Source organism: Cervus elaphus, chromosome 12, assembly GCF_910594005.1.
Source record: "Cervus elaphus chromosome 12, mCerEla1.1, whole genome shotgun sequence".
Classification (NCBI taxonomy): Eukaryota; Metazoa; Chordata; class Mammalia; order Artiodactyla; family Cervidae; genus Cervus; species Cervus elaphus.
In genome coordinates this window covers 93,036,717-93,053,315 of record NC_057826.1, presented here as the reverse complement: position 1 = coordinate 93,053,315, position 16,599 = coordinate 93,036,717, and the positions used below count along the sequence as shown (strand labels likewise).

General features: G+C 40.8%; 1 protein-coding gene across 1 annotated transcript in view; it reads right to left on the bottom strand.

Moving 5' to 3' along the window:
* Positions 1-15,175, bottom strand: part of ANKRD31 (ankyrin repeat domain 31) — a 125,552-nt gene extending 110,377 nt beyond the window's left edge. The window contains exons 1-2 of the mRNA XM_043920584.1: positions 14,857-15,175; positions 1,513-1,571 (exon numbers count right to left, since the gene is read on the bottom strand). Of these exons, the coding sequence (XP_043776519.1) occupies positions 1,513-1,571; positions 14,857-15,011 (214 nt within the window). The 5' untranslated portion in view covers positions 15,012-15,175. The remainder of the gene's footprint in view (positions 1-1,512; positions 1,572-14,856) is intronic.
* Positions 15,176-16,599: the final 1,424 nt, after the last annotated feature.

The following is a 16,599-nucleotide window of genomic DNA, read 5'->3' as shown; positions in this document are numbered from 1 at the left end:
TGACATGTGTTCATCCTTTAAAATCAAATTAATTTTAGCTGCTTATTCTAAGGAAATAATCAGAAAAGTAGGCAACATACTGAGAAACAGCAAACATTATCAAATCATTATATAAAGGTTCATTCAATTTAACAGGTTGAGGTAAATCAATACAACAAAGAAAAAATATATGTAGGACAATACTAATTACTAAAAAACATATTTATATTGGTACACAAATGTCTAGAAAAAAACACAAATACTAAACACTGGAAACTGTAAGGCACTAAGTTAACAGAGAAAAGTAGGAGATGGGATCTTTCACTTTCTACATTATATAATATTATACTTTAAAAATGTTATACTGTTAATAATTAGCAAAATAATTAAGGTCTATACACCATTTGGAAAAGGGAAGGGAAGCAAAGGGAAAAAACTTTGTTGGAATATTGAAACAGATATCTAACTTCTTCCTAGTGGCATTTTACACATCATAGAATACATTTTGGAGACCAATATTATGCACTATTCCTTCCAATTACATGTAGGAAAAACTGTTTCAAGATCAAACTGTAATCTGCCAGTATCAGGTGAGATGATGTAGAGCGAAGACTTTGTGAACTACAGCTGACCCTTGAGTAACAGGGGGTTTGAACTACCTTAAACATGGTCCACTGAAACAAGGATGTTTTTTAATGGACATACATTCGGCCCTCCACATCCATGAGTTTGGCATCCACAGATTACACCAACCATACATGAAATTGTGTACTGCGTTTACAACTCACAGCTGGTGGAATCTGTGAACGTGTACTACACAGATGGGAGGGCCAATTACAGGACTTGAGGATTTGGGTGTATACAGGAGCTCCTGTGAACAATCCCCCCTGGATACCTAGGCACAAGTGCATACACCAAAATTTTCAAGACGTTGAGGATATTTTCCTTCCATCCTACACCTATTTCCAGATATCCTCCAATAAAAAATGGCTCACAGGAAGAATCATAAGAGGAAATAACCCACTATTTGAATGGCTTTCTGCAAAATTGATCTTTCTGAACTGCAACAATCAGTGGTGGATTTTTCTGGAAGTGTAAATATTGATCTAGAAGTGGACTGACTCAGGAGGTTTAGAGAATTTGTAAGTGAAAGACTCTTTTTAAAAAATATATACCAAGGATACCTGTACCTCAATTTTAGTCTGAAAGAATCAGACTGATTATTGAAAAGTATTATTCCCTTTGCAAATAGGAAAGTTCGAGGGTTAAGTGGGAAATCTCTGGGGGGAGAATTGCTATCCCAGCGCTACTTCCACATATCTGTAGCCCTCTTTAGGAGTCATAAACATCTTCCAGAAGTTACAAACCCCATTCCTATCCTTATAACAACAGATCTTAAGATCTATTACAGATGCCTGTAAGAAATTAATTCTGTGTAAAGTTAAAGAATAAGACTAAATATGAAAGAAGTTAATAGAATAATAACACTTGGAAAATTAAAGGGATTACTTAGTGAAAAGAATTATTTCTCACCTTTACTGGGATGGAGACTGGGCTCAGATCTAAGAGACGTGTCTTGATTAAAAAGCAACCTTTCAAAAACAAAAAAGAAGGTATAGATGTTATGATATTTCTTAAACAAAGACTAACAATTCAACTGTCATTTAAGGTTTTTTTCCAGTTTTACTGAGATGTAACTGACATATAATATTGTATAAGTTTAAGTTATACAATGTGATGATACACAGCATGCATTGCAAAATGATTAAGTGAATAAACTTTTAACATAGTTCAATGTAAACTACTCTTAAAAATTGTAATTAAATTTGCTAAAATTCCTAGTTATACCACTATTAATACTCTATATCAACGCATTTTTTCAAAAAATATAGTCTTTAAATTAACCTTACCCACGATGACCCACGCACCACGGGCACCTTGTTTTTGACAGAGGAGGCAGGAGCCTAACTGGGCAGAGAGCGCCTCTCCCATGAGGACAGCTTACTGTGGACAACCGGGCAGTCACGCTAACAGAATGAGATCACAGCACTTCCTAACGCCGTGCACCTAGCCACTCAGTCCTGTCCGACTCTTTGCGACCTCCTGGACTGTCGCCCGACAGTCTCCTCTGTCCATGGGGATTCTCCAGGCAAAAATACTGGAGTGGGTTGCCATTTCTTCCTCCAGCGGATCTTCCCAACCCACGGGTCGAACCCAGGTCTTCCATATTGCAGGCGGATTCTTTACCTTCTGAGCCACCATGCAAGCCCTCCTAATGCCACACAAAGATAAACTCAAAATGATTAAAGACCTAAATGTAAGACCAGAAACTATAAAACTCTTAGAGGAAAATATAGGCAGAACAATTGATGACATAAATCAAAGCAAGATTCTCTATGACCCACCTCCTAGAGTAATGGAAATAAAAGCAAAAATAAATAAGTGGGACCTAATGAAACTTAAGGAGATCAGTCCTGGGTGTTCATTGGAAGGACTGATGCTGAAGCTGAAATTCCAATACTTTGGCCACCTCATGCGAAGAGCTGACTCATTGGAAAAGACCCTGATGCTGGGAGGGATTGGGGGCAGGAGAAGGGGACGACAGAGGATGAGATGGCTGGATGGCATCACCAACTCAATGGACATGAGTTTGAGTAAACTCCGGGAGTTGGTGATGGACAGGGAGGCCTGGAGTGCTGTGATTCATGGGGTCACAAAGAGTCGGACACGACTGAGCGACTGAACTGAACTGAACTGAATGAAACTTAAAAGCTTTTGCACAGCAAAGGAAACTACAAACAAGGTGAAAAGACAACCCTCAGAATGGAAGAAAATAATAGCAAAGGAAACAACTGACAAAGAATTAATTTCTAAAATATACAAGCAGCTCATACAACTCAATACCAGAAAAACTGACAACCCAATCAAAAACTGGGAAAAAGACCTAAAAAGACATTTCTCCAAAGAAAACATACAGATGACTAACAAAACACATGAAAAGAGGCTCAACATTGCTCATTATTAGAGAAACGTAAATCAAAACTACAATGAGATACCATTTCACACCAGCCAGAATGGCCATCATCAAAAATTCTACAAATAATAAATGCTGGAGAGGGTGTGGAGAAAGGGAACCATCTTGCCAGTGGGAATGTAAATTGATACAGCCACTATGGAAGACAGTATGGAGATTTCTTTAAAAAACTAGGAATAAAACCACTATATGACCCAGCAATCCCAGTCCTAGGCATATACCCTGAGGAAACCAAAACTGAAAAAGACACATGTATCCCATTGTTCACTGCAGCACTATTTACAACAGCTAGAACATGGAAGCAACCTAGATGCCCATCAACAGATGAATGGATAAAGAAGGTGTGGTACACAATGGAATATTACTCAGCCATAAAAAGGAGTGCATTTGAGTCAGTTTCTAATGAGGCTATTATACAGAATGAAATAAGACAGAAAGACAAATATAAATATCATATACTAATGCATATATATGGAATCTAAAAGATGGTACTGATGAATTTATCTGCAGGGCAGCAATGGAGAAACAGAAAGAGAGAGCAGATGGCCATGGGGGATGTGAGGAGGGAGAGTGAGAAGTATGGAGGCAGTAACATGGAAACTTAATTACCATATGTAAAATAGACAGCCAACAAGAATTTGCTGTTTGACTCAGGGAACTCAAACAGGGGCTCTGTGAAAATCTAGACAGGTGGGATGGGGAGGAGATGGCAGGAAGCTTTGGGAGGGAGGGGACATGGGTGTACCTATGGCTGATTCTTGTTGATGTTTGACAGAAAACAACAGAATTCTGCAAAGCAATTATCCTTCAGTTAAAAAATAAACTTAAAAAACTTATCCAAGATGAAAATTAAGACTTATTCATCTGCTCATGTTCTTTTTAAATAAATACTCTGCTAATTTTGGATATTTTGGAGTAAGGGGAAAACAGCAATACAGTTTTTGAACAGAAGTGAAATGAGGAGATGTGAAGGAACCAGTGCTGGTGGGTTTTCTTCATTCACCTTTCTCTACATCACAGAGAATTTAAGATCCCAGGGTTAAATTCAAGTATATATTTTCAGAACATAAATTACAGAAATTTAAGTTTTGGATTCACATCTTACTATGTTCTAGGCAGCACCAAGGTAAATAAAAAAGATAGTCCTTGATCTCAAGAAGCTTCAGATCTGGTGAGGGATAAAAACAGCCAAGATATATCATGGCGAGTATGCTACTAAGCAGAGCATTCTAAGTATGCTACTACATATCACTCTAAGTATGCTACTAAGAATTTCTTCTGTTTAAAAAATCTCTAAAGAATGAAAAAAATGGGCAAAGGATTTGAATAGACACTTCTCCAAAGAGGATATACAAATCAGTTCAGTTCAGTCACTCAGTCATGTGTGACTCTCTGCGACCCCGTGGACTGCAGCACGCTAGGCTTCCCTGTCCATCACCCACTCCCAGAGCATGCTCAAACTCATCTCCATCGAGTCAGTGATGCCATCCAACCATCTCATCCTCTGTCGTCCCCTTCTCCTCCTGCCTTCAATCTTTGCCAGCATCAGGGTCTTTTCCAGTGAGTCAGCCCTTTGCAACAGGTGGCCAGAGTACTGGAGCTACAGCTTCAGCATCAGTCCTTCCAACCAGCATTCATGACTGATTTCCTTTAGGACTGACTGGTTTGATCTCCTCGCAGTCCAGGGGACTCTTGAGAGTCTTCTCTAACAACACAGCTTAAAAGTATCAATTCTTCGGCACTCAGCTTTCATTACGGTCCAACTCTCACATCCACACATGACTACTGGAAAAACCATAACTTTGACTAGATGGACCTCTGTTGGCAAAGTAATATGTCTGCTTTTTAATATGCTGCCTAGGTCTATCATAGTTTTTCTTCCAAGGAGCAAGCGTCTTTTAATTTCACGGCTGCAGGCACCACCATCTGCAGTGATTTTGGAGCCCAAGAAAAGAAAGTCTAATCACTGTTTCCACTGTTTCCCCATCTATTTGCCATGAAGTGATGGGACTGGATGCCATGATCTTAGTTTTCTGAATGTTGAGCTTTAAGCCAGCTTGTTCACTCTCCTCTTTCACCTTTATCAAGAGGCTCTTTAGTTCCTCTTTGCTTTCTGCCATAAGGGTGGTGTCATCTGCATATCTGAGGTTACTGAAATTTCTCTTAGCAACATGAAAAATGCTCAACAATACTAAGTATTAGGGAAACCATAATGAGGTACCACTTCACACCAACCAAAAACAAATGAACAAACAAAAAACAAAAATAACAAGTGTGGCAAGTATATGGAAAAACTGGAACTCCTGTATATTGCTACTGGGAATGTAAATTGGTACAGCCACTGTGGAAAACAGTATGGTGGGTCCTCAAAAAATTAGACACAGATTTACAATTTGATCTAGTAATTCCATTTCTGTGTGTGTACACAAAACAACTGAAAGCAGAGACCTGAATTTGTACACTTATGTTCACAGAAACACTATTCACAACAGCTAAAAGGTGGACATTGACAAGTGTCCATTGACAGATGAGTAAATAAACAATGTGGAACCTACATACAGTGGAATATTTTTCAGCCTTAAAAAGGAAGAAAATACTAATACATGCTACATCATGGATAGACCTTAAAGACATCATATTAAGTGAAAAAAAACAGACACAAAGGAACAAAAATGGTATAATTCCACTTACATAAGGTACAGAGAGTAATCAGATTCATAGAAACAGAAAGGAGGATGGTGGTTGCCAAGGGGTGAAGGCAGGGAAGAGTGGGGAGTTATTATACACAGAGTGTCAATTTGGGAAGATGAAAAAATTCTAGAGATAACTAGTAGTGATGGCTGCACAACAATGTGAATGTATTTAATGCCACTGAATTATACACTTGAAAATGGTTAAAATGCTATTCTATATTATATATATATCTCACCACAATTTAAAAAAAAAAGTTTAAAATCTTCCCAGAATCCAAGAATGTAACCATGTACTAAGGCATAAATATATGATTTGGAAAGAGGGGGTTTTTTTGTTGTTTTTTTTTTTTACTTACTCATTTTACCTTTTTATGGAAAACTACAGACAATAGTACACTCACCATCCAAGTGCAATAATTATCGGTACACAGCCATTACTGCTTCCTCTATAACCCTTGCCATCCTCTCCACCCACTGTGAGTCTCTTACTAGATTATTTTTAAAGCAAATCCTGAACATCTTATTCCATTTCATCTGGAAATATTTCAGTATTCAACTCTAAAAGATAAGGACTCTTTTAACATAACCATAATAATCACACCTTTAAAAAAAGCAGCCAAAACTTCATACTTAAAAAAGTTAATAATTACTTGATATTATTAAACTTATATAGTCTACAGTAAGCAACCTCTTTAATGGCTCTCAGTATTTATACCCTCGTATATGGTATTTATCCTTGAGTATGGACTGGATCCAGAGACTCTTCTTGTAAACAAAATACAGCAAACAGGTTGGGATGTGACCTCTGAGGTTAGATTACAAAAAGACACTGGCTTCCATCTTATTCTCTCATCCTCTTTCTGTTTCTCTCTTGTGGAAGCCAGCCTGCCATGTTGTGAATGTCCTTTGCAGAAACCTACATAGCAGGAAACTAAGGGAGGCCCCCTATCAACAGAGAGGAGCCAAAGACTAAAGTCAAAAGCCAGAAAAGGAACTGAATTTCACAACTACCATTTAGGTAGTGGCTCCTTCTCATGAAACCTTGAGATGAATGTTTAACTCCTTCTGAGTTAAGGAGTTAAGCCACTCCTAGACTCCTGAACCACAGAAACTACACAATATGTTTACTGCTTTAAGAAGTTAATACATTTTGGAGTAAGCTGTTATACAGCAATGTAAACTAACAAACATGACAGTCAGATTTCCCTGTCTTTTTACAATGGTTTTGTTCATATAGGGATCCAAACAAGATATACACATTGCATTTGGTTGTATGTTTGGTTGTATGTTTCTTAAGTCTCTTTTAAAATCTGTAAGTTACGCCCCTTACAATTTATTTGTTGAAGAAACTGGGTTGTTCTTCCCAGAGAGTTTCCCACATTTGGAATTTGAAGACTGCATGCCATTTCACATGCTCCTCTGTCCTATCTATTCCCTGTAAACCAGTTATTAGATCAAAAGGTTTGATCTGATTCAATTGAGGAGGCAATATGTGTACTTTCTACAGGACATAACAAAGAATGTGTTGAGAAAGGCAGTCGTGCGCATACCATCTTTCACCCCTGCTAGGCCTTGGGTCTGGAACATTTTCCTACTAAAAGACAGAGTCCTCCCAGCCTGTACTGGACTTACCACCTTGTATGGGAATACACTTCCCTGTTTAGCCTCAGGGTGGACTCCTCTGTTCTGTTTAAAAGTGTATGTCATATGGTAGTTGGCCAACCCCACTACTCCACGTGTCCTCTGTGGGGAGAGGATAAAGTCCTTCGTCCGGTGGCACCAGAGGGGAGTGTGCAAGCCACTGACCCTGCATCAGCTGCAGAGAGTGACTGCTGGCCATGGCGGACTGATGCCCACTACTGAAGCTAATTTTGCTCTCTCTCTTCTCTCAGAGTCAACAGCTTTAAGAATAGTACTTGGCACCATTCTGTTTTAATCATTGGAGAAGTCATTATTTTGACATAGATCCTGACCCAAAATGTTGCTTTCTTTAGCTATTTTAGTCCAATTATTCATTGTCTCATTGTATCTTGCTTTATATTTTTCCCTTCTGCAACTGTACCCTTTATAACAAGTATTTCTTATCTAGACAATTCACGAGGACAGTGCTAGCCTATCTTAAAGGACAGAATGAACACTCATTTTGCAGGGTATTTTAATCAATTAGCCTTTATATGCACTTATAATGTTCAGAGAATATGATTTGACCTGAACATATACCTAAATCTATGTAATAATGAACTATCTTAGAAAGTGGTTCTGTTTAAATTTATTGAACAGGATTAGTTTGAGATGCATTATTTAAATGTTGTTTAGCAGTTAATATTTACCAGAGGCTGAGACAGAAATTAAGGATTGATAAAGGGTTCTCAGTGCACATATAAGAAAAATGAATCCTTGTTGTTATTCAGTCACTCAGTCGTGTCTGACTCTTTGCAACCCCATGGAGCAGCACGCCAGGCTTCCCTGTCCTTCACCATCTCCCAGAGCTTGCTCAGATTCATGTCAATTGAGTCAGTGATCCCCTCCAACCATCTCATCCTCTGTCAAGAACAGAGGACAGAGGACGAGATAGAGAATGAATCCTGCCTCTAAGTAAACAAAAAACAAGCAAACAAAATCTTATTAGTCAGTGTTTTAAATTCTTACAGATTAGTAGCAATACCTACCAAGACATAAAAGAAACTGGATGCATTTTCCAGTATCATAAGGGTTAGGACCAAGTCCAGGATCTCAGAGTACTTTTCAGACACAGTTATGGCATCCTCATTCTTTGAAGGCCTTGCTTTATGTAATTCCACTGGTCATCAAATCCTTTCTCAGACTTTAGCAAAAGCACCTTAATAGCTGCAACATTTAAGGATTATTTAACTACGTGAAACTGTATGTTTTGCCTGTTCTCAGCTCTTCTAAGACCTATTCTTCTCTTGTCGGTCAAAGTTGGAAGCTTGGGCATGAAAAACAGAATAAATTGCATACAAGTAAGCAAAGAAGATGCAGGGAGGAAAAAAAGCAATGGCATTCAGCTCCAGCAATGCTTAGACTTTACTGTATTTCTATACCAATAAAAAGAACAATAATTTTTAACCCTGAGCTATGAGGTCTGAAAGAATGATGTTTATATGGCACTACAGAGAATCATTTCAAAGTGAATTAGAGGGGGACAAAAAGATTGGTTAGCCATGACACAGTGAACCATCTATAGCCTAGTTCTCCACTCATCACAACTAAAAACTCTAGTAGAATATTTTTTAAAAGCTACCTGAGTAATTTGAAAAGTAAACAATAGCAGTTAAACTGGGGACTGAAACTAAAATCTAAATAACCACCTTGTAGTAAGTGAGTCTCATGGTTTGCTTGGATTTTTTGGTTCAGTTTTTTGCTCTTATTTTTTTTGTTTCCAGCTTTGACCCCAAGCCTAAACCTAGTGGGGGCTTCCCTTGTAGCTCAGTTGGTAAAGAATCTGCCTGCAGTGCAGGAGACCGGGGTTTGATCCCTGGGTTGGGAAGATCCTCTGGAAAAGGAAACAGCAACCCACTCCAGTATCCTTGCCTAGAAAATCTCATGGACAGAGGAGCCTGATGGGCTGCAGTCCATGGGGTCACAAAGAGTCGGGCACGACTGAGTGACTAACACTTACTTACTTACTAAACCTGGAACTGCACAGTGGGCACAGATACCAAAAACTTCAGGAGAAACCCTTCCTAGCTTTATCGAGAAAATTAGAGAAAGGGACCCCTGAACATCAGAAGGTGTGAGGGAAGTCCTTGAGTTTTGCTGTTTTCTCTTTTTAGCTTCAGAGCAATACTGCTACCAACTATGTAGCTTGGACACTTGAAACTCAAGAGAAAACCTGTTTCTCTACTCCTAGAGGAACCATACTCCCAAAAGTATGAAAAGAATCTATTTTTTTTTTAACACTTTGCCCTGAAGATGGCCCCAGCTGCAGGGAACTACTCTACAATGAAAGGCTGACACTGAAAGAAATCCATCTTCCTGGTCATATAAACCCACATGTGGGGGTAAAGGGAGGAGATGGTGCATGAAAATCCTGGAGAAAAGAAAGCAGGGAGGGGGACCATCTAATTCTGTATGTGATCCAATGTAAGTCTGAGGCGTTCTTAAAGGAACGATGCAAAGAGATAGAGGAAAACAATACAATGGGAAAGACTAGAGATCTCTTCAAGAAAATTGGAGCTATCAAGGGAACATTTCATACAAAAATTGGCACAATAATGTACAGAAATGGTAAGGACCTAACAAAAGCAGAAGAGATTAAGAAGAGGTAGCAAGAATACACAGAATGATACAAGAAAGGTCTTAAAGATCTGGGTAATCATGAAGGTGTGGTCATTCACCTAAAGCTGGACACCCTGGCGTGTGAAGTCAAGTAGGCCTTAGGAAGCATTATTATGAACAAAGCTAGTGAAATAATGGAATTCCAGATGAGTTATTTCAAATCCTAAAAGATGACACTGTTAAAATACTGCACTCAAAATGCCAGCAAATTTGGCAAACTCAGCGGTGGCCAAAGGATGGGAAAGGGTCGGTTTTAATTTCTATCCCAAAGATGGGCAATGCCAAAGAATGTTCAAACTACCAAACAATTGCACTCATTTCATATGCTAGCAAGATAATGCTCAAAATCCTTCAAGTTAGGCTTCAATAATGCATGAACCAAGAACTTCCAGATGTACAAGCTGGGTTTAGAAAAGGCAGAGGAACCAGAGATCAAATTGTCATCATTCACTGGATCACAGAGAAAGCAAGGGAACTCAAGAAAAACATCTGCTTCTGCTTCATTGACTAGGCTAAAGGCTCTGACTCTGTGGATCACAACAAACTGTGGAAAACCCATAAAGAGATAGGAGTACCAGACCATCATACCTTACTTTTCTCAAGAGAAACCTGTATGAGGATCAAACAGCAAAAGTTAAAGTTTACATGTAACAGTGGACTGGTTCAAAATTGGGAAAGGAGTACAACAAGGCTTTATATTGTCACCTTGCTTATTTATCTTATATGCAGAGTACATCACAAGAAATGCCGGGCTGGATGAAGCACAAGCTGCAATCAAGATGGCCAGGAGAAATGTCAACAGCCCTAGATAGGCAGAAGATACCACTCTAATGGCACAAAGTGAAGAGGGACTAAACAGCCTCTTGGAGAGGGCGAAAGAGGAGAGTGAAAAAGCTGGCTTGAAACTCAACATTAAGAAAACAAAGATCATGGCATCCAGTCCCATCATTTTATGGCAAATAGAACAGGAAAAGTGGAAGCAGTGACAAATTATATTTCCTTGGGCTCTAAAATCATTGCAGGTGGTGACTGCAACCATGAAATTAAAAGATGCATGCTCCTGGAAGGAAAGCTATGACAAACCTAGACAGTATATTAAAAAGCAGAAACATCACTTTGCCAACAAAGGTCCATATATTCAAAGCTATGATTTTTCCAATAGTCATGCATGGATGTGAAAGCTGGACCATAAAGAAGGCTGAATGCTGAAGAAATGCTTTTGAATTGTGGTGCTGGAGAAGATTGCCTTAGACTGCAAGGAGATCAAACCAGTCAGTCCTAAAGGAAAACAACTCTGAATATCCATCAGAAGGACTGATGCTAAAACTGAAGCTCCAACACTCTGGCCCCCTGATGTGAAGAGCTGACTCACTGGAAAAGACCCTGATGCTGGGAAAGATTGAGGGGAGGAGGAGAAGGGGACGAAAGAGGATGAGATGGCTAGGTGGCATCACCGACTTAATGGACATGAATTTGAGCAAACTCTAGAAGATAGTTTGGAGCCTGGTGTGCTACAGTCCATAGTGCTTCAAAGAGTCAAGACATGACTCAGCGACTGAACAAGTCTTAAGCTCAACTCTGAGCTGTCCACTTGCAGAACAGATTCAAAAAAGCCTAATAAGGGCTTAGAGAATTGAACTATGATATTAACTACTTCCGAAATTCCAGATTAACCCCTGAATGGTACATGAGTCAGACAGACTCAAACAGCATAGTAAAGGCTTTGAAAATTGGACTGATGTAACCACCACCCACAGAAGGCAAAACAGAATGGGCAGTCAGATCTAATCAGACTGACTGTCTCTTCTAACAAACAAAAATCAACACCCTCTAGCGGATTTTAACAGGAACAAGAGTACAAAATATAACATTATGCAGAATTACTCAACATGCAAAGAAAAGGAAAATCTGACTAATACTTGAAAGAAAAGATAACCGATTTGAATGCCCCAGCCTGTCCAGTACAGATGCTGGAATTATAAGACAAAGATTTTAAAACACTTATTTAAATAATGCTGTATGAGATAAAGGTAAACATTTATCAAATGGGTGACAATGAAGTTCTCAGCATAGAAATAAAAACTATAAAAGAGAATCCAATGAAAATTTTAAGAAATATAATTGCCAACAAAGGTCCATCTAATCGAAGCTATGGTTTTCCCAGTAGTCATGTATGAAAGTGAGAGTTGGACGATAAAGAAAGCTGAGTGCCAAAGAACTGATGCTTTTGAACTGTGGTGTTGGGGAAGACTCTTGAGAGTCCCTTGGACTGCAAGGAGATCCAACCAGTCAATCCTAAATATTCATTGGAAGGACCAATGCTGAAGCTGAAGTTCCAATACTTTGGCCACCTGATGCAAAGAACTGACTCATTGGAAAAGACCCTGATGCTGGGAAAGACTAAAGGCAGGAGGAGAAGGGGTCAACAGACGATGAGACAGTTGGATGGCATCACCGACTCAATGGACATGAGTTTGAGCAGGCTCCAGGAGTTAGTGACAGAGAGGGAAGCCCAGCTTGCTGCGGTCCATGGGGTCACAGAGTTAGACACAACTGAGTGACTGAACTGAACTGATTATATAATACTTGAAATTAAAAATTCACTGGATGGTCTCAACAACAGAATGGATATAACATAGGAAAGGCTAAGTGAGTCTGAACACAAAGCAATAGAAATTATACAGTCCGAAGAACTGAGAGAGAAAAAAACCAGAAACAGTTAATAGAGCCTCAAGGATCTGGGAGACTATCAGAAGGTCTAGCATTCACATCATTTAAATCCCAGAAAGAGAGAAGAAAAAGACTGGTACATAAAAAAATATATGAAGAAATCATGACAGAAAACTCTCCAAGTTTGGTGAAAGACATAAGTTTACAGATTCAAGAAACTCAGTGAACCCCACCAAACAGGAAGAACACAGAGAAAATCATTACCAGACATGTCATAATCAAACTGCTAAAAACCAAAGATGGAAGGAATGGAAGCAGACAGATTTTAAAAGATGCTATATTACACAGATGGAAAATGTGATTTAAATGGGGAAGGAGGTGCTTGACTACAAGGGACAGTGAGCACAAAGGAGGGTTTGGTTTTTTTTAGTAACAGAACTGTGCTGGATCTTGAGTGTAGTGATTATTATGACTTCATGTACTAGTCAAAATGGTCCCCACATACCATTAAGAGCAAATGTTACTGTCTGTATATATAAAAGAGCCAGAAATCTGAATACCATCCTATACTGCTGCCCAGCTCTCATCCTCAATATCACGTCAATCACCACTTCCTACCAAATTTACTTTCTAAAGATTTCTCAGATTTGTCCTTTTCCCTCTGTTCCCACTGTTTCTGCCTAGCCGAGTTCTCATCATCCCAGTCTGTTACTACTTTGATCCCAAAGCTAACCTGCATAGCCATGCTTTGCAAAAGGTAACCCATGCTCTAACAGAATCCACTTTAACCCAGACACTTGTCAGAAATGCAGAATCTCAAACCCCACTCTAGAACTCCTGAATTGGAGTCCACCTTTTAACAGGATTCTGATGTGACTTAAATAAATATAAAACTTTATATTTATATAAATTGTATATATTTTATATTTATAAAACTTTATATATATTTAAATAAACATAAAACTTGGAATTTACAAAGCCCCAATCCAGGGCGTGCATGAGTGAATGAAAATCTGATTATGCTACTCCCTCACTTAAGATCTTACAGACTCCCTACCAGGACACATACAAGCTATAAGAAGCCTCACATGACCTTATCCTACCTTTCTCTCCAGGTTCATCTTTCACCACACCTATCACAACATTTAACACGTCAGTAATACTTAACTGTTTGCATGTTCCAGCACACATAACACAGTGCTATGTCCCACCACGACACCTTTACGCAGGCAGTTCCCTTGGCCTGAAAACCTCTTCCTCTGACTTAATTCCTACTCACCTTCAAGCCTCTACTCAGAAGCCAACCCTGTATAGCAGATGGGCATCCACCTGTCAGTGCAGGGGACACGGGTTTGATCCCTGGTCTGAGAAGATTTCACATGCCGAGGGGCAGTTAGCCCCCTGTGCCACAGCTACTGAGCCAGAGCTGGTGTGCCAGCAGCCTATGCTCAACAAGAGAAGCCACCACAATGAGGAAGCCCGTGCACCCCAACGAACAGTAGCTCCCCAATGACTGCAACTGGAGAAAGCATACGTGCAGCAACTCAAGGGAACCAAACATCAATAAATAAATTACAGAAGTCAACCCCGCTCCGGGCTCCTAAACCTGCCTGCGCCTACCTCCAACCCTGAACTTCCCACACAATATTGAAACCATCTCTTTATGGATTTCCTGGCCTGTAGGTTTCTCAAAGGCTGTGGCCTCTTCTCTTTTATCTTCTCTGTGTCCAGCACAGAGAACTAGCTATGTTTTTATGAAAGGAACTAACATCTTCTCTTGATTCTTATAAAGCTATCCGTTTCCAGTTTGGCAGTAACCAGTTCCCCCATTGCACGATCGTTTCTTGAAAGATCAGGAACCGCCGCTTACACCTGAGTTAGGAGTCGCTTGAAGCCTAACGCATGAAGGGTAGACCCAACACTTTTGTGCCTGTGCAAAAAGCCCCAGGCTAAGAAAGCAGGCTTTTTAAAAATGCCATAACGCCACCTAACTATAAAGTTCATTCGGCCCTAGGTGAGGGGTATGGGGAGGGTTTTGGGGTCTTTATCTACAAAGTTTTTAGCTCAGGCCCGGGCGCCTCACAGGCCTACTCCCGCCTGCACGCAGTCTGGCGGGGAACACCTCCCCCTCAAATCTCCGAGGGCCACCCGCCGCCAGGGCCTCGGCCCAAGGGCGGTCACCTTCTCCAGGGCAGCGCCTCTTCCTCGGGGTCGCTCTCCGTCACGGACCCCTCTACCACCGTTCCATCGCTGCCGCAGTCTGCGGCCTGGGAGCCTTCCTCCATCTCCACGTCGCACTCAGAGTCTTTCTTATCCTCCTTCTCCAACGCCTCCATTTCCGCAAAACCAAAAAAAAAAAAAAATTGTTTTTTAATTAAAAAAAGTAAAAATCACAAAACAAAGATTGTCCTGAGGGCCAGGAGAAATTATGAGTTAATAACATTCTTGGCGGGAGACCCGCCTGTTCTGCGAGCGCAGCGCCTCAGGCCGCGAGTGCGTCGTGAGGGAAGCAGGCCAGCGCCGCGGTGTGACCGCACGCGGCCGGCAGGGGGAGCCTCACGCGGCCGGCAGGGGGAGCCGCGCGCCGCACGTCGGCCCCGCCCCGCCACACCACGCCACGCCCCGCCCCGCCACGCCCCGGTAGCGGCCGGAAGTTAGCCGAGCGAGCACCAGAGGGCCCAGGGTTTCTCGGCGATCCAGGAAGTGGCTTGCTACCGCACCCTCTTTGCGCACCTCTCTTTTGGGGTCCAACGGTCAAGGGACTGGACCTGCGGCCGCGGGGATCAGACAGGAAGCGTTGCCGCAGACAGACCGCGGGCCGAGCCCGCCTAACGCTGCCTGCCGAGAGGGAGAGCTGGGTCAGGTCCCCGTGCAGCGCCATCTCCAGGCCTATGAGCCGCAGACCACGGAAGGAACTGTCGCCTCTGACAGACTTTTCTGAAGCCAGAATGTGATCTTAGCCCCAAGAGTGCTTTTGAGTCCACCAAGTGCTGCCTTTTTTACACCCCCTTCCCCCAAAGTCGCCTTAAGTAGGCAAAAACAAAAATATTAGAAGTTTTAAAATCACCAACTGATCTATTAATAACTGAAGTATTTTGCATTTCTTTTTTTCCCCCCCTCATCAACTCTTTGGTTACCCTGGAATACAGATTGTGTAGGAAAATCAGGTTAAATGCTTTATTTTTTCCCTTTATTAATTTTTATAATCATATGGCTGCCTGAGTTGAGTGAGTGAGTGAGTGATAGTCGCTCTTTGCGACCCCGTGGACTGGAGCCCACCAGGCTCCCCTGTCCATGGAATTCTCCAGGCAAGAATATTGGAGTGGGTTGCCATTTCCTTCTCCAAATATGGGTGCCTAGCAACATCCAAAAATTACCAATTATTTTTACATGAAATGACTAGATTTTTATATATTTGATTTCAGCCTGTTAAAAAGTTTTAACTTCCAACTCATTTAAAACAAAGCCAAGTGGGCCCCACCTGCCAAGTGAGAGGAAGACTCCAGTATGACAGGCTGCTTCTGCATGGCAAGTGTTTGGTACCCACTCTGGAATCTTCAGGGTCTAAGCACATATTGGGTCTTGAAAGTTTTATCATGTAAATGTTAGGAAATAGGATTTTCTGACTCCTCAATTTACTTCATTTTTCAGGACATAGAGTGGCTTTGTCATACTATTATTTTACTGTGTAGATCTTATTTAAGCCACTGCTATCTAAAACAGTGGTTGTCTTTTAAACTTATTTGATGCTGGAGAAAGTGTGGAGAAAGGGGAATCCTCCTACACTGTTGGTGGGAATGTAAATTGGTACAGCCACTATGAAAAACAGTGTGGAGTAAAGGAATAATGAACAATAGCATTAGTTCTCGATAATAAACTGAAAGGAACTGGACCCTAGTAGTAGTGACAGGAAAGTAAGCGACA